Genomic DNA, 21,266 nt, shown 5'->3' with positions numbered 1-21,266 from the left:
TGGTTCTCTGTGATGAAGCAAGTTGGCAGATCCTGAGCTGCCTGCCCTGTGGTTAGGGCTTTGTGGCTAGGAACCAAGGAGGGGGGAGGCCTCTAGGCCACAGGCAGCAGGAGACTCGGGCCCTTCTCCCGGCAGTCTGAAAGGACCTGAATCTTGCTAATGACCTTGGCAGTCTGAAAGGACCTGAATCTTGCTAATGACCTTGTGAGTGAGCTGGGAAATGGATCCCTGCCCAGCCAGCTCTGTAGGTGACTGTGGCCCTGACCCACACTGTGAGTGCAGCCTCCTGAGAGCACCTGAGCCCACTGGGTTTCTGACTCCCGGGGACGGTGAAATAATGAATGCTTGTTATTTTAAGATGCTGAGTCTGAAGGTAATTTATTACATGACGACAGATAACTAATACAAGGGCTTGTGTTTGTTGTGGCTGTAAAGGTCAGGTGGCCCATTAGGAAAGTCCTGAGAACGCTATACCAGAGACAGCTCAACGTGGCTTGGGGGGCACTTTCAAACCTTTGCTATTGAAAAAGAAAATACCACGCTTCTAATCTGGCGTCACCAACCTCTAGTAGCTGTGCAGCCTCCTCTTAGACTTCTCTGCGTCTCGCTTTTCCTTTCCAGCAAATGGAGATGGCTTTGCCTACCTTGAAAATTCAGAATTGGAGACAAAATGGTTCTTAACACAAAGGCAATGGTGCTTTTTACAATGGTTTATTTTCTTTTATTTCAAAGTATTGTGCGGGTACAAATGTGTCAGTTACATGAATCGCTTTCGTTAATGCTTGAGTCGGGGTTAAAAGTGTGCCCGTCATCCAGATAGGGTTCATTGTACCCCTTGGATGGGTTTTCACCCATCTGCTCCTCCCTTCTCCCCCTGCTTGATTTCCTTTGAGATTCACTTCACTGTATGCACATGTGTGCTCATCAGTTAGTTCCAATTTAATAGTGAGCACATGTGGTGTGTGTTGATACAAATAAGCAGATTTATGGGGTGTAGTGAGCAGGCTTCAAAGGTGGTTTCTGGGATTCCTGCGCCCTGGCGAACATGCCCTGTATAATCTCCTCCTGAGTGTGGGAGGAGCCTATGATGAGCTACCACTCTGTGATACGGGTATTCAGTTCCTCATCAATTGACTTTGAGTTAATTCGAAGGGAGATAATCCTGATGTACCTGATAAAATTAGAAAGATCGTTCCAAGAAGGTAAAGAAGTTCAAGAGTTATACCTGTGCTCACCTGGAGGCAGGCAAACATCCGTGTTGCAAACTTCTTATGGGGCCACATGGGAAGGAATTGCAGGGGCTTTTAGAAGCTGAGAGCAGGCACTGGTTGACACCTAACAAGAAAATGGGGACATTGATCCTACCTCCACAAGGAACCACTAAATAAATTCTGCTAACAACGTTGAGGAGCTAGGAAGACAATCTCAAGCCTCAGATGAGAATCACAGCCCTGGCCAGCGCCTTAATTTTGGCTGGGGATATGCTGAGCATAGGACCCACCGCACCCCAACCTAGAAATCATGAGGTCATAAATGTGTGCTCTAAGTTGCTAAGTCTGTTATAATTCGTTTCATAGCAATAGACATTAATATTTAAGGGTAGAATGGGAACACGATGGTAAGTCCAGCGGTACATTTGCTATGTTTCACTCTGATCGTCCTGTCCTATTTTGGTATCCCTGGTGCTCAGCACTCTGTCTAGGGCAGAGTAGAGCATTGTTGCCAAGTGAAGAAATGAGTGAACAAAGAGACTGGGGAAGCAGGGCTGGGGAGGGAATAGCGCTGCTCCTAAATCACCCACTAAGTTCATAGTCGGCCTCCTTTGGCTCTTAGAATTTGCTAATTTAGCCAATACAATCCCCCCAGACACAAGTTTTTTGTATGTGCTGAGTTATTTATTTTTTATTTTTTTATTTCAGCATATTACGGGGGTACAAATGTTTTGGTTACATATATTATCTTTGCACCACCTGAGTCAGAACTACAAGTGTGCCCATCCCCCAGACAGTGTGCACTGTACCCTATAGGTGCAAATTTACCCATCCCTTTCTCCCCCTTCCACCTGCCAATACCCAATGAATGTTATTTCCATATGGGCACATAAATGTTAATCAATTAGTACCAATTTAAGGTGAGTACATGTGGTCTTTGTTTCTCTGTTCTTGTGATATTTCACTTACAAAAATGGGTTCCACCTCCATCCACAATAATACAAGAGGTAGTTCACTATTTCTTTTTTATGGTCGAGTAGTACTCCATGGTATACATATACCACATTTTTTGTTACTCTGCTCATGGATTGATGGGCACTTGGGCTGTGTCCACATCTTTGCAAGTGTGAATTGTGTTGTAAACATTTGAGTACAGGTGTCTTTTTTACAGAAAGTATTTTTTTCCTTTGGGTAAATACCCAGTAGTGGGATTGCTGGATCAAATGGTAGTTCTACTTTTAGTTCTTTGAAGTGTCTCCATATTACTTTCCACAGAGGTTGTACTAATTTTCAGTACCACCAGCAGTGTATGGGTATTCCTCTCTCTCTGCCTATCTCTCCATGCCAACATTTGTTATTTTGGAACATTTTATAAAAGCCGTTCTCACTCAAGTGATATCTCATTGTGGTTTTGATTTGCATTTCCCTGATAGAGATGCTGAGCATTTTCTCATATGATTGTTGGCTATGAGTCTGTTGTCTTTTGAAAAGTTTCTCTTCATGTCTTTTGCCCACTTCTTCATGAGGTTCTTTAATTTTTTTTATCTTGCTGATTTTCCTGAGTTCTATATAGATTCTGGTTATCAGCCCTTTATTAGATGTGTAGCATGCAAATATTTTCTCCCAATGTGTAGGTTGTCTATTCATTCTAATGGTAGTTACCTTGGCTGTGCAGAAGTTTTTTAATTTGATCAGGTCCCATTTATTTTTTGTTGTTGCTGTGATTTCTTTTGGGGTCTTCATAAATTCTTTGCCTAGGTTGATGTCTATAAGTTTTTCCCAGTATTTTCTTCTAGAATTTTAGTGGTTTCATGCCTTAGGTTTAAGTCTGTTATGCATTTGTGAATTGATTTTTGTGAGAAGTGCAGATCCTGTTTCAGTCTTCTACATGTAGCTATCCAGTTTTCCCAGCACCATTTATTGAATAGGGATTCTTTTCCCTAGTGTCTGTTTTTGTCTGCTTTGTCAAAAATCAGATGGCAACATGAGGAGGGTTTTATATCTGGGTTCTCAGTTCTGTTCCAAAGGTCTATATCTTGTTCTTGTGTCAGTACCATGCTCTTTTGGTTACTATAACCTGGTATTATAGCTGAGATCCAGTACATTGATGCCTCCAGTTTGTTCTTTTTGCTTAAGATTGCTTTTGCTATATGGGGTCTTCTGTGGTTCCATATGAAGCATAGAATTATTTTTTCTAGATCTGTGAAAAATGTCGGTATTTTGATAGGGATTGCATTGATTCTGTAGATCACTTTTGGTAGTATAGACGTTTTAACAATATTGATTCTACCAATCCATGAGCATGGTAGGGTTTTCCATCTGTTTACATCCTTTGCAATTTCTTTTCTCAGTGTTTTGTAGTCTCTCACCTCCATAGTTAAATATATTCCTAAATATTTAATTTTCTTTGATGCTATTGTGAAAGGTGTTGCATGTTTGATTTGATTTTTGGCTTGACTGTTATTGCTGTATATGAAACCTACTGATTTGTGTGCATTGATTTTGTATCCTGAGACTTTGCTGAATTCATTTATCAATTTCAGGAGTCTCTTGGTTGAATCTTTGGGATTCTCTAGACATAATATCACATTGTCAGCAAAGAGTGAGAGTTTGACCTCTTCTACCCCATTTGGATACCTTTGATATCCTTCTTTTGTCTGATTGTTCTGGCAAGGACTTTTCCAGCACTGTTGAATAGAAGTGGTGACAGTGGGCACCTTGTCTGGTTCCAGTTCTAAGAGGGAATGCTTTCCATTTTTCCCTGTTCATTATGATCTTGGCTGTGCATTTATCATATATGGGATTAAAAATTCTGAGATATGACCTATCTGTGCCTATTTTGTTAAGAGTTTTTATCATAAAAGTCTGCTGAATTTGGTCAACTGCTTTTTCTGTGTCTATTGAGAGGATCATTTGGTGGTCTTGCTTTTATTTATATGGCAAATTACATTTATAGATTTGTGTATGTTGAACCATCCTTGCATCTCTGGGATGAAGCCTACCTGGTCATGATGAATTATTTCTTTGATGTGCAGTTAAGTTTGGTTTGCTAAGATTTTATTGAGAATTTTTGCATCTATATTTATAAGGGATATTGGTCTGCAGTTTTCTTTTTTTGTTGCATCTTTTTCTGGCTTTAGTATCAAGGCGATATTGGCTTCGTAGAATGAATTGGGGAGGATTCCATCCTTCTCAATAATTTCTGCAGTATAGGTACCAGTTTTTCTTTGTAGGTTTGGTAAAATTCAGGTGTGTACCTGTCTGGTCTGGGATTTTTTTTATTGGAAGATTTCTTACTGCTGCTTCAATTTCAGTGCTTGATCTTGGTCTGTTCCAGAATTCTGTTTCCTCCTGATTGAGCCTACGGAGGTTGTGCTTCTAAGATTTTGTTCATTTCCGCCATGTTTTCAAGTTTTGAGGCATAGAGATTTTTATAGTATTCGAAGATGATGTTTTGTATTTTCATCATATCTTTTGTGACCTCTCCTTTTTCATTTCTAATTAAGTTTATTAGAGTCCTTTTCTTTCTACTTCTGGTCAATCTAGCAAGAGGGCCATCAATTTTGTTTATCTTTTCAAAGAACCAACTTTTTGTTTTATTCTTCTGTATAATTTCTTTGTTTTTGATTTCATTTAATTCTGCTCTGATTTTAGTAATTTATTTTCTGCTGGGTTTAGGATTGGTTTGCTCTTCCTTTTCCAGTTCCTTGAGATGCTTCATTAGTTTGTTGATTTGTGAGCTTTATGTCTTTTGGATGTGTACATTTAATGCTATTAGTTTTCCTCTCAGAATGTTTTTGCTGCAGCCCATGGATTTTGATAACTTGTATCCCTGTTATCATTTAGTTTAAAGAGTCTTTTGATTTCCACCTGGCTCTCCTCCTTGACCCAATAGTCACTCAGCAATAGATTGCTTAATTTCCATGACTTTGTGTAGAGGTGAGATTTCTGTTAGAATTGATGTCTAATTTTATTCTACTGTGGTTTTAGAAGATTCATGGTATAATTTCTATTTTTTTTAATTTGTTGAGGTCTGTTTTGCCTCAGATGTGATCAGTTTTAGAGAAAGTTCCATGAGTTAAAGAGAAGTTATATTTAGTGTTATTTGGGTAGAATGTTCTGTAGATGTCCATTAGGCCCATTTTTTTTTCCTAGAGTTCTGTTTACGTCCATTGTTTCTTTGCTTATTTTCTGGTTTGGAGGATCTGTCCAGTTCTGTCAGTTGGGTATTGAAGTCCTGGCTATTATGGCATTGCTGTTTATCATTTTGTTTATATCAAGCAGGATTTGCTTTATGTATCTGGGTGCTCCTATGCTGGATGCATAAATAGTTAGGATTATTAAGTCATCCTGTTGTATATGGTGATTGTGATCATCTTCAACTTTCTTCTGTTGATTTAAAGTTTATGTTATCTGATATGAGAATGGCTACACCAACTTTCTTTTGGTTTCCATTTGCCTGCAATATTGTTTTCTGTCCCTTCACCTTGAGTCTGAATGAGTCCTTGTGGGTTAGGTGCATTTCCTGGAGATAGCAGATACTTGGCTTCTATTTTTATCTATTCAGCCAGCCTGTGTATCTTCAGTTGGCAGTTCAAGCCATTAACATTTATTGAGAGAACTGATATTTGGGTGAATTTCTATTCATACCATTGGGTAGACTCTTATTTTGTCTTTCTCTTAACCCATTGTGGCACCTGGTCATGAACTTTTAGATTTTGGGTGCTTTTATACTGTTGGGTATCTATTGTGCTGGTCAGTATATGATGCAGGTCTGAGTACTTCTAGCAGGGCAGGTCTGGTCTTCACAGATTCCCTCAGTGATTGCTTATATGGGAAAGTCTTTATTTCTCCCTCATATGAGAAGTTTAGCTTTACAGGATACAGAATTATAGGCTGGCCATTATTCTGGTTTAGAAGAATAAGGATTGGTCCCCAGTCCCTTCTGGCTTGTACGGTTTCAGTTGAGAAGTCTGAAGGTAGTGTGTTAGGTTTTCCTTTGTAGGGTACCTGCTATTTTCACCTCACTGCTCATAGGAGTGATTCTTTCATGTTTACTTTGGACAGACTGATAACTATGTCATCTGGTGATTGCCTTTTCACATTGAATCTCCTGGGAATCTTGTGTGTTTCTTGTACCTGGATATTTAGATTTCTAGGTAGGCCAGGGCAATTTTCTCCAATTATGCCCTCAAGCATATTATCCAACCCTGGCATATTTTCTTCTTTGCCCTCAGTGATGACTATGATTCTTATGTGTGGCCTCTGTATAGAATCCCACATTTCTCCTATGCTTTGTTCATGCCTCTTGCCTGTGTTCTTTCTCTTAGACTGATTTGTTTAGCTCATAGGTGTTATCTTCAAACTCTGAGATTCTTTCCTCTGTGTGATCCAGCTTATTCTTAAGGCTTTCCACTGTATTTTTAAATTCCTTGAATGCATTTTTAATTTCCAGAATTTGTTTGGTTTTTCTTTAATACTTTGATTTCTTTAGAGAATTTTTCATCCATTTCCTGCATTGTTTTTGTGACCCCTTTGTGTTGGATTTCTATTTTCTCTTGTATTGCATTAAGCTTTCTTAAAACCAATATATGAAATTCTTCATCTGTCACTTTAACCTTTATGTTTAGGTTGGTATCCATTGCTGAGGGGCTATTGATTTCTTTTGGGGACATCTTTTTCCTTTGATTTTTCATGTTTCCAGAATCCTTTTACTGATTTCTTCTCATCTAGCCTCTTGTTTGAGAGGTGGGGGTGCTAGGACTGGTTTATGGCCCTGTCTTTAAATCCTCAAAGATCAATTCCTGACTGTGTCAGAGAGAGGAATGCTGGCTCTGAATTGCCTTTCAGGTGTTTTAGCAGGTTTGATGAAACTCTTGGGTTTACCTTTGACCTGTTGCCTTCACCTCTTCCCAATGGAGTCGTAGTGAGTTTGGTCCCTAAGCTTAAGCTCCAGGCTGGTGGGTTGTACTTGTGGGTACAAATCCCCTACCCCCCTAATAGCCTGAGATGCAAGGCACTAAATTTAGCTATGGGGTTGTTCCCACTGTCGTTAATTGTAGTTTGTGTGGAGGAGCCAGTCACCGAGGTAATCTATTGTAACCATTGTAGGCTCTGGTTCCCTATTGGGGTATTTGAATGCCCCAAGCTTTTAGAGTGGCCTCATAGCTCCCAAGGGTTGCTTAGAGCCTGCTGCCCCTGAGGTGGGGGGAGGAGCAAGATAGATCATAGCAGGTTGTGAGAGCCTGGGTGTCGGTCTTTGCCGAGCCTCTATGAGGGCCAGAGTTTGCCTATGTGGCTGCTAGTGGGAGCTGCTGGTATGGTATTCAGGGCTGTTTCTCCAAGCCTGGGGGCCGCTCCTGATGAGAGAGCCTAGTCATGTGATCATTGAGGCACCTTGCCAGGTTTTTTCTGTCCCTGTCCACAAGCCTGGGCACTTTCTCCTCTCTGATCGGTCCCTTGTGTTCCCTCTCTGCCCAAAACGGGCTCTCAGGCTTCCCCACAGTGCATGTGTCTGACCCGCTGGCGTGTGTCTCTGCATGATGCTGACAGATAGGGTACCCTTTTCTGCCCTTAGACCCCACGGCAAGGCAGGTGGGCCTCTTGATCTGCAAAGGCCTCTGCCAGGGGGATGCTCTGACCAAAGGAATAGTGGCAGCCAAAGAAAACTCTTGGATCAAACCATACTCCCTATTGAAGTGAGTGATGGGGGGGGGGGCAGCTGCTCCAATTCAGCCTGTGGCACCCAAGGCATTTGGTTGCCATGGGAACCAGTACTTATGCAAATTCAGTCGCAGTGCCCCAGCCTACTCCAATATGGTGGTGCTGGGTGAGGTGGGGGGTGGTATGGAGTACACTTACAGCCCCCCTGCTATCTTGTGTTCCTCCAAACCCTCCTGATGGGTAAGGGCTCTCTCTTGCCTCCCGTTCCTGGAACTGGGACCTCTCCCCTAATCCTCCCTGCCCCTCTGTCTGCACCATCAGTAGGCAAACCCTCCATATGCCTGTGGGCAGGGAGATTGCAAACTGCAGCTGTACCACTGGCTTGGGTGGGGACGCACCCCCAGCACTAAAAGCGAGTCATTCAGCACAGAGAACTCTAGTGGCTGCTATGGTCTAGGGAGGAGCTGTGGTGTCTCTGCACTGCTCTTCTGTCTGGGGGGCACCGGTCCCGCCCTCCTCTCCAAGTTACCATGGTTGTGGCTACGCTCTCTGAGGCAGGTTCGGCTGGGAATGTGCCCCCATTGTGGGGAGCCAAGTGTCTCAGCACAAAGTGCTTTGGCAGTTGCTAGTGGGGCACGTGTGGCCACACAGCTATAAGCTGGTTTGAGCCAAAATTACTTTCTGGGATGTCAGGAGTGGAGGAGGCACAGAGGAGGACACCACCAGATGCAGAGATGCTGGCTCTCTGGTCCCTTGTGGCACTCCCCTTTCAGGATGAGAGCCCTGCATCCTGTTGCTGGCCTGAGGCACCTGGGTGGGAAGGAGGAAGACCTCTTACCCTCTTACCCTTTCCCTGGGCTCCAGAACTCCCTGGATTTGGTTCATGCCACCAATTTCTTTGTTTTGTCTTCCTCTCAGCTGCACAGCCTTCCTGGTGCTGTCCCTGGACTCCACTGGTATGTGTCCCTGTGGTCCACTTCTAAGCAGTAATCGGTTTCTGCTCACATCAGTCCAACCCTTAACCCTTCTGCTGGGATGGTCCAACAGGCTGTGTCTCTAATTGGCCGTCTTGGCTGCACCCTGTGCTGGGTTATTTTTCAAGAATCTGAGCATCAGTGATAACAAGAAGTATAGAAAATGAATGGCTGGCTTCCTTACAGGTTAGGTGTCAGTGGAGATGAGCCTGTGTTTGCCTTCTGAGCAGTACAGAGACCAAAGACCAGTCTGCACTCAGCGTCAGACTCTGATCGCAGTGACAAAGCCAGTGGGGTGTCAGCGTCACCCCTGGGGTCAGCCTGAATTACGGTGGTTTCACTTCTGAGACTTAAGTTATAGGGAGCTTTAGAGATAAGGTGGCCAAGAAGGTTCTGGAACAGTCTGGATCTGTACTGTCCAATGTGGGAGCCCCCAGCTGGGTGTGGCTTTTTAGCACTTGAGATGTGGCTGGTCCAAGCTGAGATGGGCTGTGAGTGTGAAATGCACACCACATACCAAAGACTTAGCATGGAGAAGAGAATGTAAAACATCTCTTTAATGTATTTTTGTATTCATAACATGCTGAAATGATAACATTTTTGGTATACTCAGTTAAGCAAGATATATTATTAAAATTAATGTCACTGTCACCTATTTTTTTACTTTTTTGGCAGTTCTACGAGATGATTTAAAATTACATATGTACCTTGCATTATATTTCTGTTGGACAGTGCTAGTTGAATGCATGAAGGGAATCTACACCAGAGATGGCACGGCTAAGAAAGAAAATCAAAATCAAACATGAGCTAAAAAAATTAAAATGTAACAAGTCCATATATAAATCACTAGAGAAGGAAATCATGAATTTGCTAAGTATCCAAATCTGTAATATTAGAAATTAGATACTTAGAATGGGAAGAGAGTTTTCCAGCGTGTCTTCCTTTTTCCTCCCTTCCCTCCCTCCCCTCTGCACTGTGTAGGCAGGATGGCTTTAAGTGTGGACCATATGTCCACAAGATGACCTCCTTTGGCTCTGTCCTCTGTCTGCCAGTGGGGTTAGAGTATCTCTTCCCAATAAACCTGCCCCGAGACCAGAGATCTCTCAACTCAGCACCTAGTTGAGTTCCTGGCTCCTTGGAAGAAAGTTGAGCTTCAGGAGGACTGGAGGGCCCTCTTATCTTAAGGAGGCAGTCTCTCCTTAGCTTCAGCTGCCTGTCACCAGGACAGAGTGTGGGCTCTGCGCTCCCCAACTTCCCGCTTCTCAAGAGAGAAATTCTGTAAAACCTCCCCATTTTCAAATGTTGGGAGTTAACTCTTATCTTTAAAAACCTGTGCATATGCAACAGTCCAGTCCTAGGAGGCAGGTTTAGTTTCCAAAGCCACCAGCAGGCGATTCTGTCCTGCACCTTGGGTGTCGTCACGGCATCCTTGCGAATGTTGTCAGATCAAGAATATCTGCTTCCTTCGTGGTCCTGGCATCCAGGAATTTAGGGGCTGTGGGCATTAAAGAAAATGGCTGTGTGACCCATTGGGAAGTCTAGGGGATGGGATGTGACCTCTTATCCCAAGGGTAAAAGGCTGCTGCTGCAAGCTGCCTTTAGGAATTGGATTGGTTCTCTTCCCCTCCCCAACCCGAATCCATATGCATATGGACATGGGTAGTGGATACAGTGTTCTCCTGGAAGAGAACACCCCCAAGTTGGTGGCAGAGGACTCAAATGGTTGGCATTTTTAAAAGTTTACCAAATATTCAGGTACATCTTTCTCTGTGATTCCAGTTTGGTTCGGAATCTTGCCTGTCTTCTGCGGCATCAGGGATCTCTAGGATTTATTTTGTCTAACCCTAAAATCTATGTCTACAACAGCTTTTGCTAATATCATTGGCATTGAGTGTTTTGTTTTACTTTAAATCCTGTAAACCAGAAAGTGACAGAAATTTCTGGATAAAAAAAAAATACCTTGAGGCTAATGAAGGAAGGAAAGAAAAAGGGTGAATATTTCCTGTGCTTCTTCCCTGTTCGGAGCACTTTAGGCACAGAGCTCACCTCTTTCTGACCATCAGCTTTCAAGGTAGTTTTATTTCCCTCCTGTTTTCCTAAATAGAGTGTGGGGCTTCATGTGGTTGGGTGTCTTAGCTGAGAACCAAGTGGCAGAGCTGAGATTTGTGCACGGGGCAGAAGGGCTCTGGCGTTTGGTGCCTCTATGTATTTGTGGATATGCATTGCAGATATTCAAACCCAAAGCACGGACTCCCAGGTTTCCTGGGTGGTTGCCAGTGGCATACACACAGACTCCAAAGCACCATTAAAATTTCCAAGAATAGTTTTAATAAGCGAGCAGCCTCCCTGATTTTCCAAATTCAACCTCCCTTGGAAATCCCTCCTGTAGTTATAAAACCCAGTGTCTCACTTTTTAACACGGAGGTTGATTTTTTTTTTTCATCCACATGGAGGGTGAGTGACTTTTCCAGAACCCAAACCCTCAGTATTGCACATTCTTACTGAATTTTCACCAAAACCTGATGAGGCATATCACCAGTTTGAACACTGAGTCCCAAAGAGGCTGAATTACCTAAGAGCACACAGCTTCGAGGAAGGTAGAAGAGCAGGGGCAGAATCCAAACTCAGGTTCATCTAGAAATTCTTTGTCTCCAAAAAGAGGAAAAAGACCTCTCTCTGCCACATTTTGCTGCCCATTTTTCCATTCTTGAGGCTGCATGTCTAAATCTTTGATGGCTTAATGAAAATAGCAAGAATCTATTGTCTATCAGCCTAGATGAGTCATTTTGTTTTGTTTTTAAGTGATGGAAAAATGATTTCAGGAAAGGATTTTATGTTTTTCTTCAGGGGCATAAACAATTTTGAATTTCAGTATTTGAATGTTGCAACTAACATCGAAAGTTTTGTGGGGTTTTCTTCCCTCCTCCTCTTTCTTTTTCTCATAAAGCATGTGCATCTCTCTCTCTCCTCTCTCTCTCTCTCTCTCTCTCTCTCTCACACACACACACACAGTCCTTGGGGTGAGAGGAGAAGAACAGATCTTTGAAAAAAGGGAAATAGCAGAAAGAACAATACATCATCTAGTCATGCAATTTAGGAAAATGAAAAAGGAGACAGCAGCAGCCAGCCAGTTCCGCTGACAGCCCCATCCGGCCGAGCAGCAGTTCTGCCTGTGCTGGAATCCTACTTGCAGTAATGAATTTCAATGCCGCTCACCAGTCTAGGAGTGTTTGGGGGAGATAAAAGTGGAAATGTGTGCTGTGCCTCTGACCTGGTTTTCAGTTCTAGACAACTTCCTGGTGTGGCTGCAGAAAGTTTGACTTTCCAGACGGGAGCATGAGGGCTTCGTTTTCTGGCCTGTAGTTTTATTGCTGTCTGCTTTAAGGCAGATTTTTTTTTTTTGAGGGGAGGGAGGGATGGCAGGGGTTTAACTTTCTTTTTAAGGCTTGCTGGAGTCTGCATGCTGATGAGCTACCAATTTGCATTTTGTGGGCTCTGCAGCCCTCACCTGCCCACAGCACCACCATTACCCTACTTCTTGTGTCTCTGCTCTTCTATTTTCTACCTGCAGCCATTATTTTTCCTTTTCTTTTCTTTCCTTTTTTTTACCTGAGCCTGGGGAATTCTCTTGACTTTTTGCTTCATTCAGGCAACACACCATCCACGCCAGCTGTCTGTTTCAGTCAGGGAGGTTGGATGTCAAAGTCACGGGCATACCCTCGGTTTTGTGAGGAATAATCACTGGAGGGGTGGGCTGCACACTCAAAGGTGGACCCCAGAGCCCTCCTGACACCCCACCATCCAAACCACTGCTTACTGGGCAGTTCTTAAAGCCAGACCTCTGAGTACAGTGTGTGATAAAGGGAAAAAACACTGGGTTTGTTCCTAGCTCAAATGCTTCTAAGCTCTGTGATGTGGGGCAAACTGCTTAGCTGAGCTGCTGGGAAGATTAGGTACCAGGACATGTGTTAAGCGGTGTCTGGCACGTAGCTGCAGCAACTCTGGGGTTAGCCAATGCCCACGACTCACCTCTGCCACTTTATACGCTGGGCATGTCGCCAGCCTTGCTTGAACTTCGGATTTCTTCCAGGTGGATGGAGGAACAGTAGGACCTACCTTTGTCAGGCTGTGAGGACTAAATGAGATAATGATGATAATAATGGCAATAAATGCCATTTGCTGGTCAGCATCTAAGTGCTCTATAAGAATTAGCATAAATATTTATGGTGCAACAATGTATATATTGTAGTTATATTAGTGCACAAAAATAAAACATGATATATTATTTGGTAACCATGCATAGAAAGAGACTTAGATGTATGCAATTGGCTATAGCTCTTTATATAAATATAGCATGAAGTATATGTCATATAGATAAGGAATATATATATCATTTGATTTTTATGTATATTGTTTGAATCCATAAAATATATATGGCTATATTTATAATACACTATATAGATGGATATAGAAATGATTTATAATAGGAAAAAATGCAATACACGAGAGGCTAAGTGCTTTATGCTAGGCTAAGTGCTTTGCATGTGTTAATTAATGCATCTCATTATCATAAGAACCCTATGATTAGGTACTGCTATCATTCCCATTTTATAGATGAGGTAACTGACACACAGAGGTTAGGAGATGTTCTAAATGCCCCTTATATACAGATCAGACATTTATGTGCATGTAAATACACGTGTAGATTATGTGTGTTTTGCAGTGTGCCAGGCCCTGCATTTAAACGAAGTTAGCTGCTGCTATTGTCATTATTATTTGTTTTGTTCTCAATGCAAGCTACCACACTTGTTCCCTTTAGGAAATGACCCTGTTGGTTTTTAAAGAATCCTCAGTGTTTCCACCACAATACCACCTCGCTACCCAGAAAATATTTCCCTTTTGAGATAGTTGGCAAATTCCCTTCTCTGGGCAAGATTATCTGTGGTCAGATTAGCCTTTGCTGTCCAGGCCACAGAGGCACAGCTTTTCTGGCTCTTCAGTGATGAGCACACAGCACATGCGGGAGGGCTGGGCTCTCCCAGGTGATGTTTCAGAACGGCCAAGGGGCCAACTGTCTCTACAACCCCGAATCTACCTCCCTACAATTGCAAATGGCCGTGATGGGAAGCCCTGATTTTACTCACGAGCTGAAGGACTCTCTTTGTGCTGTGAACTAAGCTGGTCCTTGGTCCAATATCAAGCATCAGGTGGGATCCTGACCAATTGCACAATGAGGACTTCAGAAAATTCTGCACCTTGTGAATATCTATGCAAATATCTCAGATATGTAAGATGTGTATGATCCAGTATGAATAAAAAAAAAAAAATAAGAACCCCCCCCTTCCCAAATTAGCTTTTTCAAGTTTTCCAACAAAAATAAGTGGTTTTTTTTTCTCTTTTGAGAATATTATCCTCAGTCCTAGTTCTTAACTTTATTAGTGGAAACAATCATTACAGATTGTCAGGAGAAAGGTTGAGAATACACTTCAATGTATAGGTACATGCTTGTGCATATGTGCACACACAGCCCTCCCCCGCATGCATGCATGCAGACACACACTTGTCGGCTCCGTCAACATATGACAAGTGTCGGATCTGCAGGAAGAATGAAGCATTTGCATGATCACAAAGTTAACGAGAAGATGGTATCTCCCAGATAGATGATGGTGGGTCCTAACCTGGGGAATCTAGAAGCAGAGGGGCCCAGAAATCTTTCAGCAAGCTCACTAGGTTCTTAGAGCAGGTCTGTGGCGCATTTGCAGGGACTACGTCTCATCAGGGACACACGTGAGCACACGCATGGGGCGGGGGTGAGTACATGCATGAATGCTCTCTAGAACTACATCTGCTTCAAAAATGACTGCTCCCCAGGAAGTGGAAACAGCCTTCAGATGACATCGTAAATAACAAAGGCTGTCTGGGTGTTGAGTAGGGAATCGGGATTGAGATAGTGGTCCAAGCTTCTGAATTGTAAATCTGTAATGTTTTATGTTTTACATGGAAATGGTTTTTCTGTTTAATTAAAACATTTTAAGAAATGCATTATAGGTGAAATAAGGTCATGGCTACCTCTCGGGAATTGTCCACAGAAAAATAAATAACAGCCTCTATTTATGCACAAGCATATGCATCGCATATGGGCTTCCCGGGGGCTTATTTTCTCACCTCTGCCCACACTCCGGGTGGAGGACGGGAGTGGGATGACAAATATTTGCATCCACTGGTCGAGTCTTTGAAGAAACTGTTCACTTCTGCCATCATTTTAATTTTCTTTCCATCACATGAAATGTATATGCGTATCTCTATTTTAGATGGGTGTGCTGTTGGAGATTGTAATGTAAACTATTGTTTTTGTTATATGCAGTTATAGCCTCATATTTAGTGGGGAAGCAGTTAATTTATACACCAATATTTTAGGAAACTCCTCCTGGCTACCCGTGAGGATAAAGCTGGTACCTTTTGCTAGGAGAGTACTAGTAACCCAAGTTTAACATTACCACCACCACCACCATCATTAATAATGGAGCAGAATTTTTGGAAGCAGGCACAGACTTTAGGGTTAAGTCTTCCTGTGGCACTTGCTTTTTCTATACTTGTTGGACATGACTTTGGGCAAATCATATGACCTATTGGATCCCTGTTGTCTTCATGGATAAAATAAGGGTGATGCTATCTTTAAGCATCAGTTCACATAGGGCAGTAAAAGTTGATTTTTAACCTGCATATCTTGAGTCCTGTATATCTTGAGTTTTCAGAGAAGGGATGATTAAATATACTTAAGATGGTTTGATTTTCACTATTAAGACAACCTGCAGTGTGGAGAGGACTGGGAGACAGTGGCACTCAAAGTAAAACTACTCATGTGGAGAGTTCTCACTGGACAGGTGAGAACATGCTATTTTGGTTAAGGACGCACACCCTGGAATCCTAGCCTGGCACCTGCTTGCTGTGTGGCCTTAGATAAATGTTGGCATTGCTGTGGAGAGATAGGAACACTCTCACTGCTGGTGGGACTGCAAGCTAGCACAACCTCTGTGGAAAGTAGTGTGGAGACACCTCAAAGAGCTACAAGTAGAACTGCCATTGGATCCGGCAATCCCACTACTTACCCAAAGGAAAAAAAGACATTGTATGAAAAAGACACCTGCACTCGAATGTTTATGGCAGCACAATTCACAATTGCAAAGATGTGGAAACAATCCAAGTGCCCATCAATCCATGAGTGGGGTAACAAAATGTGGTATATTTATACTGTGGAGTTCTGTTCAGCCATTAAAAAAAAATGGTGAACTACCTCTTGTATTATCGTGGATGGAGGTGGAGCCCATTGTTCTAAGTGTGAAGTATCATGAGAATGGAAAAACACGCACCACATGTACTCACCATTAAATTGGTACTAACTGATCAACACTTATGTGCACATAGGGAAGTAACATTTATACAGTGTCGGGCAGGGGGGAGGGAGGGGATGGGTAAACTCACACCTAATGGGTGCGGTGTGCTCTGTCTGGGGGATGGGTACGCTTGTAGCTCTGATTTGGACAGTGCAAAGGCAATATAAGTAACCTAAACATTTGTATCCTTGTAATATTATAAAATTTTTTAAAGAGAAATTCTCTGTACTGCCCTGGGTCACAGCCAGCAAGTGACTGAAAGCAGGGTGTGCACTCAAAATACCTGCTTCCAGACCCCACATTTTTTCAACCTCTATGTGTGCTACTAACTTGCTAGGAGTATTAAGTAAATGACATAGAATTAAGACATTCTTAAGTAACTAAATGGGGTAGATAGTTCAACCCTCATAAGGTTCTTAAGTAAATGAAAAAAGGAACAAGAGAACACAGTATTCTTTGTTCATAATAAGAACTCAATGCATGTGAACAGCTCTTCTAGCACTCAGTATTTTTTTTTTTTTAATCTTCCTCATCCAAGGTCTCTCAAAAAGTTGGGTTAGTGCCTTGGCCCTATATTCATTTGAAATGCACAATTTCTTGTTGCTTTGTTTTAAAGCAAAGGTTGACGTTTCCATGCTGGAGGATAGCTAAGCTCAGTTCATGGTTAGTTCTTAAACATTCATGGTTAGTTCCACTGACTTCCTCAGAAAGATGAGTGAGGAAGAGCAACCCTCTGAACCAGAAAACCCAGGCACCCCCAGGAGGCACCTGGTGTGCTGGCTGCCGGGGCAGTCTACTGCTCACGTGGGTAGTGCCCACCCCCGCCCCCTGGTGGGCAAAAAAAAAATGCCATGACATGTGCGGATAACGGGATCCACCCACCCAAGAAACTCACAGAAGCACAAGAATTCAGAACACCAACTCACATATACCTTTTCAGACTAAGCTTTTATTTTTTTGATATTACAAACCAGTTTTCTTTATTCACAAACCACTGTAAGTGATATAAACACTAATTTCTAAAGACAGATATACACATTTTCTGGGTTTGCAGATTGCGTGATGTGTGTGTTTAAGAAGTCACTATATGCCACACATGATATTAATCTTTTTTTTTCCATAATTCATAATAGCAATAGTTATTTAGATAAATGAAAACATTCCAAATAATTACTGTTTAAAAAAAATCCAAAATGTCTGTTTACATTTCTGACATACATTTTTAGAATGACTGATTGGCATCTTGGAGGGGTGCCTAGACAAAAGACTGTGACGTCAGTTGGCACCCACTTGCTCTAAATGACTTTTATTAAAACTACATACAGTCATGGGGGAAAGTACAGCTCATTGATGAAAATCAAAACTGCAAATGGATTTTACTTTAACCAACACAGTAAGAAGTCTATGTTTGTGATTCCAAACACAATGTTAAATTCTGGATTTTGAAATCAGAGGCAATTGAGAGAAATCTATGTGTTCTCCCTCAGCCACCTGTTCCCACTCTCTCTCTCCCCTCCGGAGTGGGATGCCATAGCATCTTGATAATGTATTTCCTTTAAGAACATCAACCAGGTACCCGTTGTTGCCATAGCATCGTTTCCCAGGTGGGGGGGAATGAGAATGTCTTAGCAATGCCATAAACACCCCCTCTGCCCCTCCCCTCCCCCACCCACATAAGTTTGGTGAAAAGAGCATTTTATATGCTTCTGGCTTCTAAGCAGTTCCCCCCCACACACCCTTTTTGTTTTGTTTTTTTGCTTTTGTTTTTTTTTTTTCTCTTTTTAAGAGAACGATAATCTGTCTTAGATATCGAAGCTACAGAAACTTTGTTTTCAAATCTCGTGAAACTTTATTGATGGTTTTTAATATCCAACTGATCTTACGGCATGCACATAGGATGACAAGAGAGAAAGCTGGATCACAAACACTTTTTTTTTTGTTTTTTTCAGTTTTGTTTGGTTTTGTTTTTAAAGCAGAGTTGTTACAGCGGATTGGCAGGTTCACAGCGGTGAGTCGATAACTTACTAAAGTGCGGGCCGCAGGGCTGGCACTGCACACATGAGGATTTAACTATGGCAGCAAAACTACTCAGGGACAGCTTGCTGCTGCGTGTTTTATTTAAATACAAAAACAGGAAGACCCGTGACAGATACCCCAACTTAGGTTAACTTGTAAACAGGACAACGTGGAAAGAGTCCAAACAGAAGTAATACAGACAAACTGCAATTTTTCCGTTGTGTCACTCTGGCCCTGCATCCAGGAAAGGGCGGGGCAGGGTAGAGGGGGACTTTGGAGATGAAAAAGGTGGATCTAATTTTTTTTTTTTTTTTTTGCTTCCTTCTGACAAATGTCCTGGGCCTTGGAGAGAAAACTGTGGATAACTGGTTTGAGATGGGCCGGGAGGCGGAAGGGCAGGCTCTCACAGACTGAAAAATTGCAGATTGCTCACACAACGCAGTCGTGTTTGAAAAAGTACCAAGCTGATGAAAATACCATGATTATCTCTACTCAATGATTGCAATACTTGTAAAATGCTTCTATAAATCCGAATATGATTATCGTGTAATTCCATAAAAATTATACGTCTGTCTCTAACAGTTGTTCTACTTAGGCTAAAACTAAAGCTTCATAGACTGTTTCTAGAACTTAACAACTCCACTGCACAGATGTAAATTTTATACATTTTTTTTTCAACTGGTACAAAGAATTTAAGTTTTTATTACTTTCTTTTTTTGGAAAAAAAGAAAAAAATAGAAACAGTGCTTTTTATCACCTTTTTATTAATGTTATTTTTTTTCCCTCCCATAATATAAAAGTCAGCAATGATATCAATAATTTATTATACTGGAAGAAATATAAAAAGAATGCTTGTTGATGGCCTAACTAGCAGGTTTTCTTTTTTTGCCTGAATAACTAGCGGCTGGTTAAGAAGCTGAATACTGCCGGGTGGAATGGTTTAAAGGGTGGGTTTGCACAGCTTCATTCGACTCAGTTGCACAAGTGCTACTAGAAGCCCTCCCTAAACAGCATAACCTTTGGCTTGAACTGGCAATGAGTAACTTAGAACCATTGATACATGATTGTTGGTGCAGTGGGTCGTTTAGATTCGTCAGTTACTACATTTTTTTTCTTTCAGCCAAACCCCAATTCCAATCCCCTAAGCCCCTCCCAACCTCCCCTTTTGCAAAATAAAATAATGCAGATGCAGGAAAAAAAAAATGACTACTATAGTCACTTACACTCTTCCCAAACAGCTGATACCCCCAGTAGCTTAATATTCAGCATATATAATTCATTTACATAATATAGCACTCTGGATATGGCCCTAAACCAGTTTTATTTTTTTTTTTTCATATCTAGCATCTCTCTAGATCAACCACAAAAACTCCTACAGCCAGCAACCAAACTATGGAACCTTCAGAAATTAAAGACCCACAATATTAAAATACACAGAACAAAATATCTGAGGTATAAGATAAAAAATGTAATTTTTTCCTCTTTTTATTTTTAATTTTTTTTTTTTAGAGTTGCTAAAATGATGCACTACTGCATGTATTGCAATACTCAGGCCTCGGAAAGCTTCCTTTCTCCCCACATTGGAAGGTTTTTATGGTTTTGTCATTTAGTATGGAGCAAAACGGTTGTATCCCCCTCGGTATATACTAGCCTGCAATGAAGAAAGAACGAGACCCACATCATCAGCATGGCTCCTAGTCTTGGCATCAGTCAAAGGTGCAAAAGCATTCTGAAACAAAGCAATTTGAGGGGTGTGTTTTTTACATTTTCCTTTTGCAACATGTGGATCATCAAAAAGACTAATGTGAAAAATAGACACTCAAAACCAACCGAAATGGAGGCACCCCTTACCCACCCCTGGTCATTCTTGGAGAACTAAAGATAGGGCCAGTCCTGACCTTCCCCAATAGCTCCTTAGAAAGCAACTCCCTGTCAAACCTGATTCTGCGAAGCCAGTCCTCTTAGCTAAAAGGACTCTCGACACAAACCGGACAATGGAAGGATTTGCACTGTGTCTCATTTTGTTTGCTTGTTTCTTGGATTCATTAATTAACCCCATGTTCCCTTGAGGAAAACTCAGTCTACACTCCAGGTTGCATTTCGAAGGTTTACTGACTAGTAATTCAACTCTCCTTTCCAACACTTTCCTCCAACGGACAAGGTGTTGAAGCAGAGTTGCCTACCGCAAAGTTGGGGTGAAAATTTCAATCTACGTCTTAGCTTGGCTGGGCCCAGCAGTCTGCACGGAATCTGATCGGAGGGGAGCTGTACAGAGGAGCTGTGCTCTATGTAATTAAGCTTGTGCAAAACAGGATGTTTCCAAATCGTCGTTGAATGTCTATGACCAGGCTCAGGGGAATTGTCTGGCCATGGCTTTAAATGGCTACAAGGTGGTGGCACTTTAACTATTTCCTCTTCCTAAAAGTACTGGCGATCCCAACGAATGCCTAGGGGGATTTATTTGTAGGATAAGGGCTGATATTCTTGATCCAAGCAGAAAACTGCATGCCAAAGCTTTGTAATGATTGCATATGCTTTTCACGTGATGGGCACGTCTTACTGTACTTAAGAGTTTTAGTGCATAGAAGTTTGAACAAATACAGGCAAATTCACCCCGCCCTTACCTCCCATGTTTTCCCTCCCCCCTCCCCAAACAAAAACCCAGACCGCCCCCCCAAAAAAAAGAAAAAACAAAAGACAACCCCCAAACCCAGCTGATTCCTTCTAATTTCTTATGTACTAGGTACACACACACAGTGTGCCCCTTTCTCTATTTTCTTTCCTGGGCGACTATGACTTTAAACATGAATTGTAATAGGGGAGGAGAGGCAGTCAGATTCTCAGCTGCCTGACAGCAGAGGCCTGGAAGTGTGCAGCTTAGCTCCTCTGAAGTCTGTGCTGGGGCTGGAACCTTGGGGCTATGTGAATGAGCAGCAAGGGAGGGAAAAAAAAAAGAAAAAAAAAAGTTCTGCATTGACACTGCATTCTGTTAGTGATGGATTTAATTA

At 42.0% G+C, this 21,266-nt stretch overlaps 1 protein-coding gene and 1 long non-coding RNA gene across 33 annotated transcripts in view; one reads left to right on the top strand and one right to left on the bottom strand.

Annotated features, from left to right (window-relative positions):
• The window catches only part of LOC142862417 (uncharacterized), a 39,476-nt gene that overhangs the window by 12,339 nt on the left and 5,871 nt on the right, over positions 1 to 21,266 (top strand). Inside the window, exon 3 of one of the 2 annotated variants that reach the window (XR_012913478.1) lies at positions 8,793 to 8,830. The exons of the other annotated variant lie outside the window; for it this stretch is intronic. This is a non-coding gene — a long non-coding RNA (uncharacterized LOC142862417). The remainder of the gene's footprint in view (positions 1 to 8,792; positions 8,831 to 21,266) is intronic. 2 annotated transcript variants of the gene reach the window in all.
• Positions 18,001 to 21,266, bottom strand: part of RBFOX1 (RNA binding fox-1 homolog 1) — a 1,966,619-nt gene continuing 1,963,353 nt past the window's right edge. For 10 of the 31 annotated variants that reach the window (XM_075995067.1, XM_075995066.1, XM_075995073.1 and 7 more), the window contains one exon: positions 18,001 to 19,987. In XM_075995067.1, the coding sequence (XP_075851182.1) occupies positions 19,865 to 19,987 (123 nt within the window). In that variant the 3' untranslated portion in view covers positions 18,001 to 19,864. Of the gene's footprint in view, positions 21,177 to 21,266 lie in introns of all 31 variants that reach the window. The other 21 variants (XM_020281705.2, XM_075995083.1, XM_075995081.1 and 18 more) reach the window with 10 other exon arrangements.

Source organism: Microcebus murinus, chromosome 19, assembly GCF_040939455.1.
Source record: "Microcebus murinus isolate Inina chromosome 19, M.murinus_Inina_mat1.0, whole genome shotgun sequence".
NCBI classification, from domain to species: domain Eukaryota; kingdom Metazoa; phylum Chordata; class Mammalia; order Primates; family Cheirogaleidae; genus Microcebus; species Microcebus murinus.
Note: the sequence above shows the minus strand (reverse complement) of the source record. Positions and strands in the feature narration are given on the sequence as shown.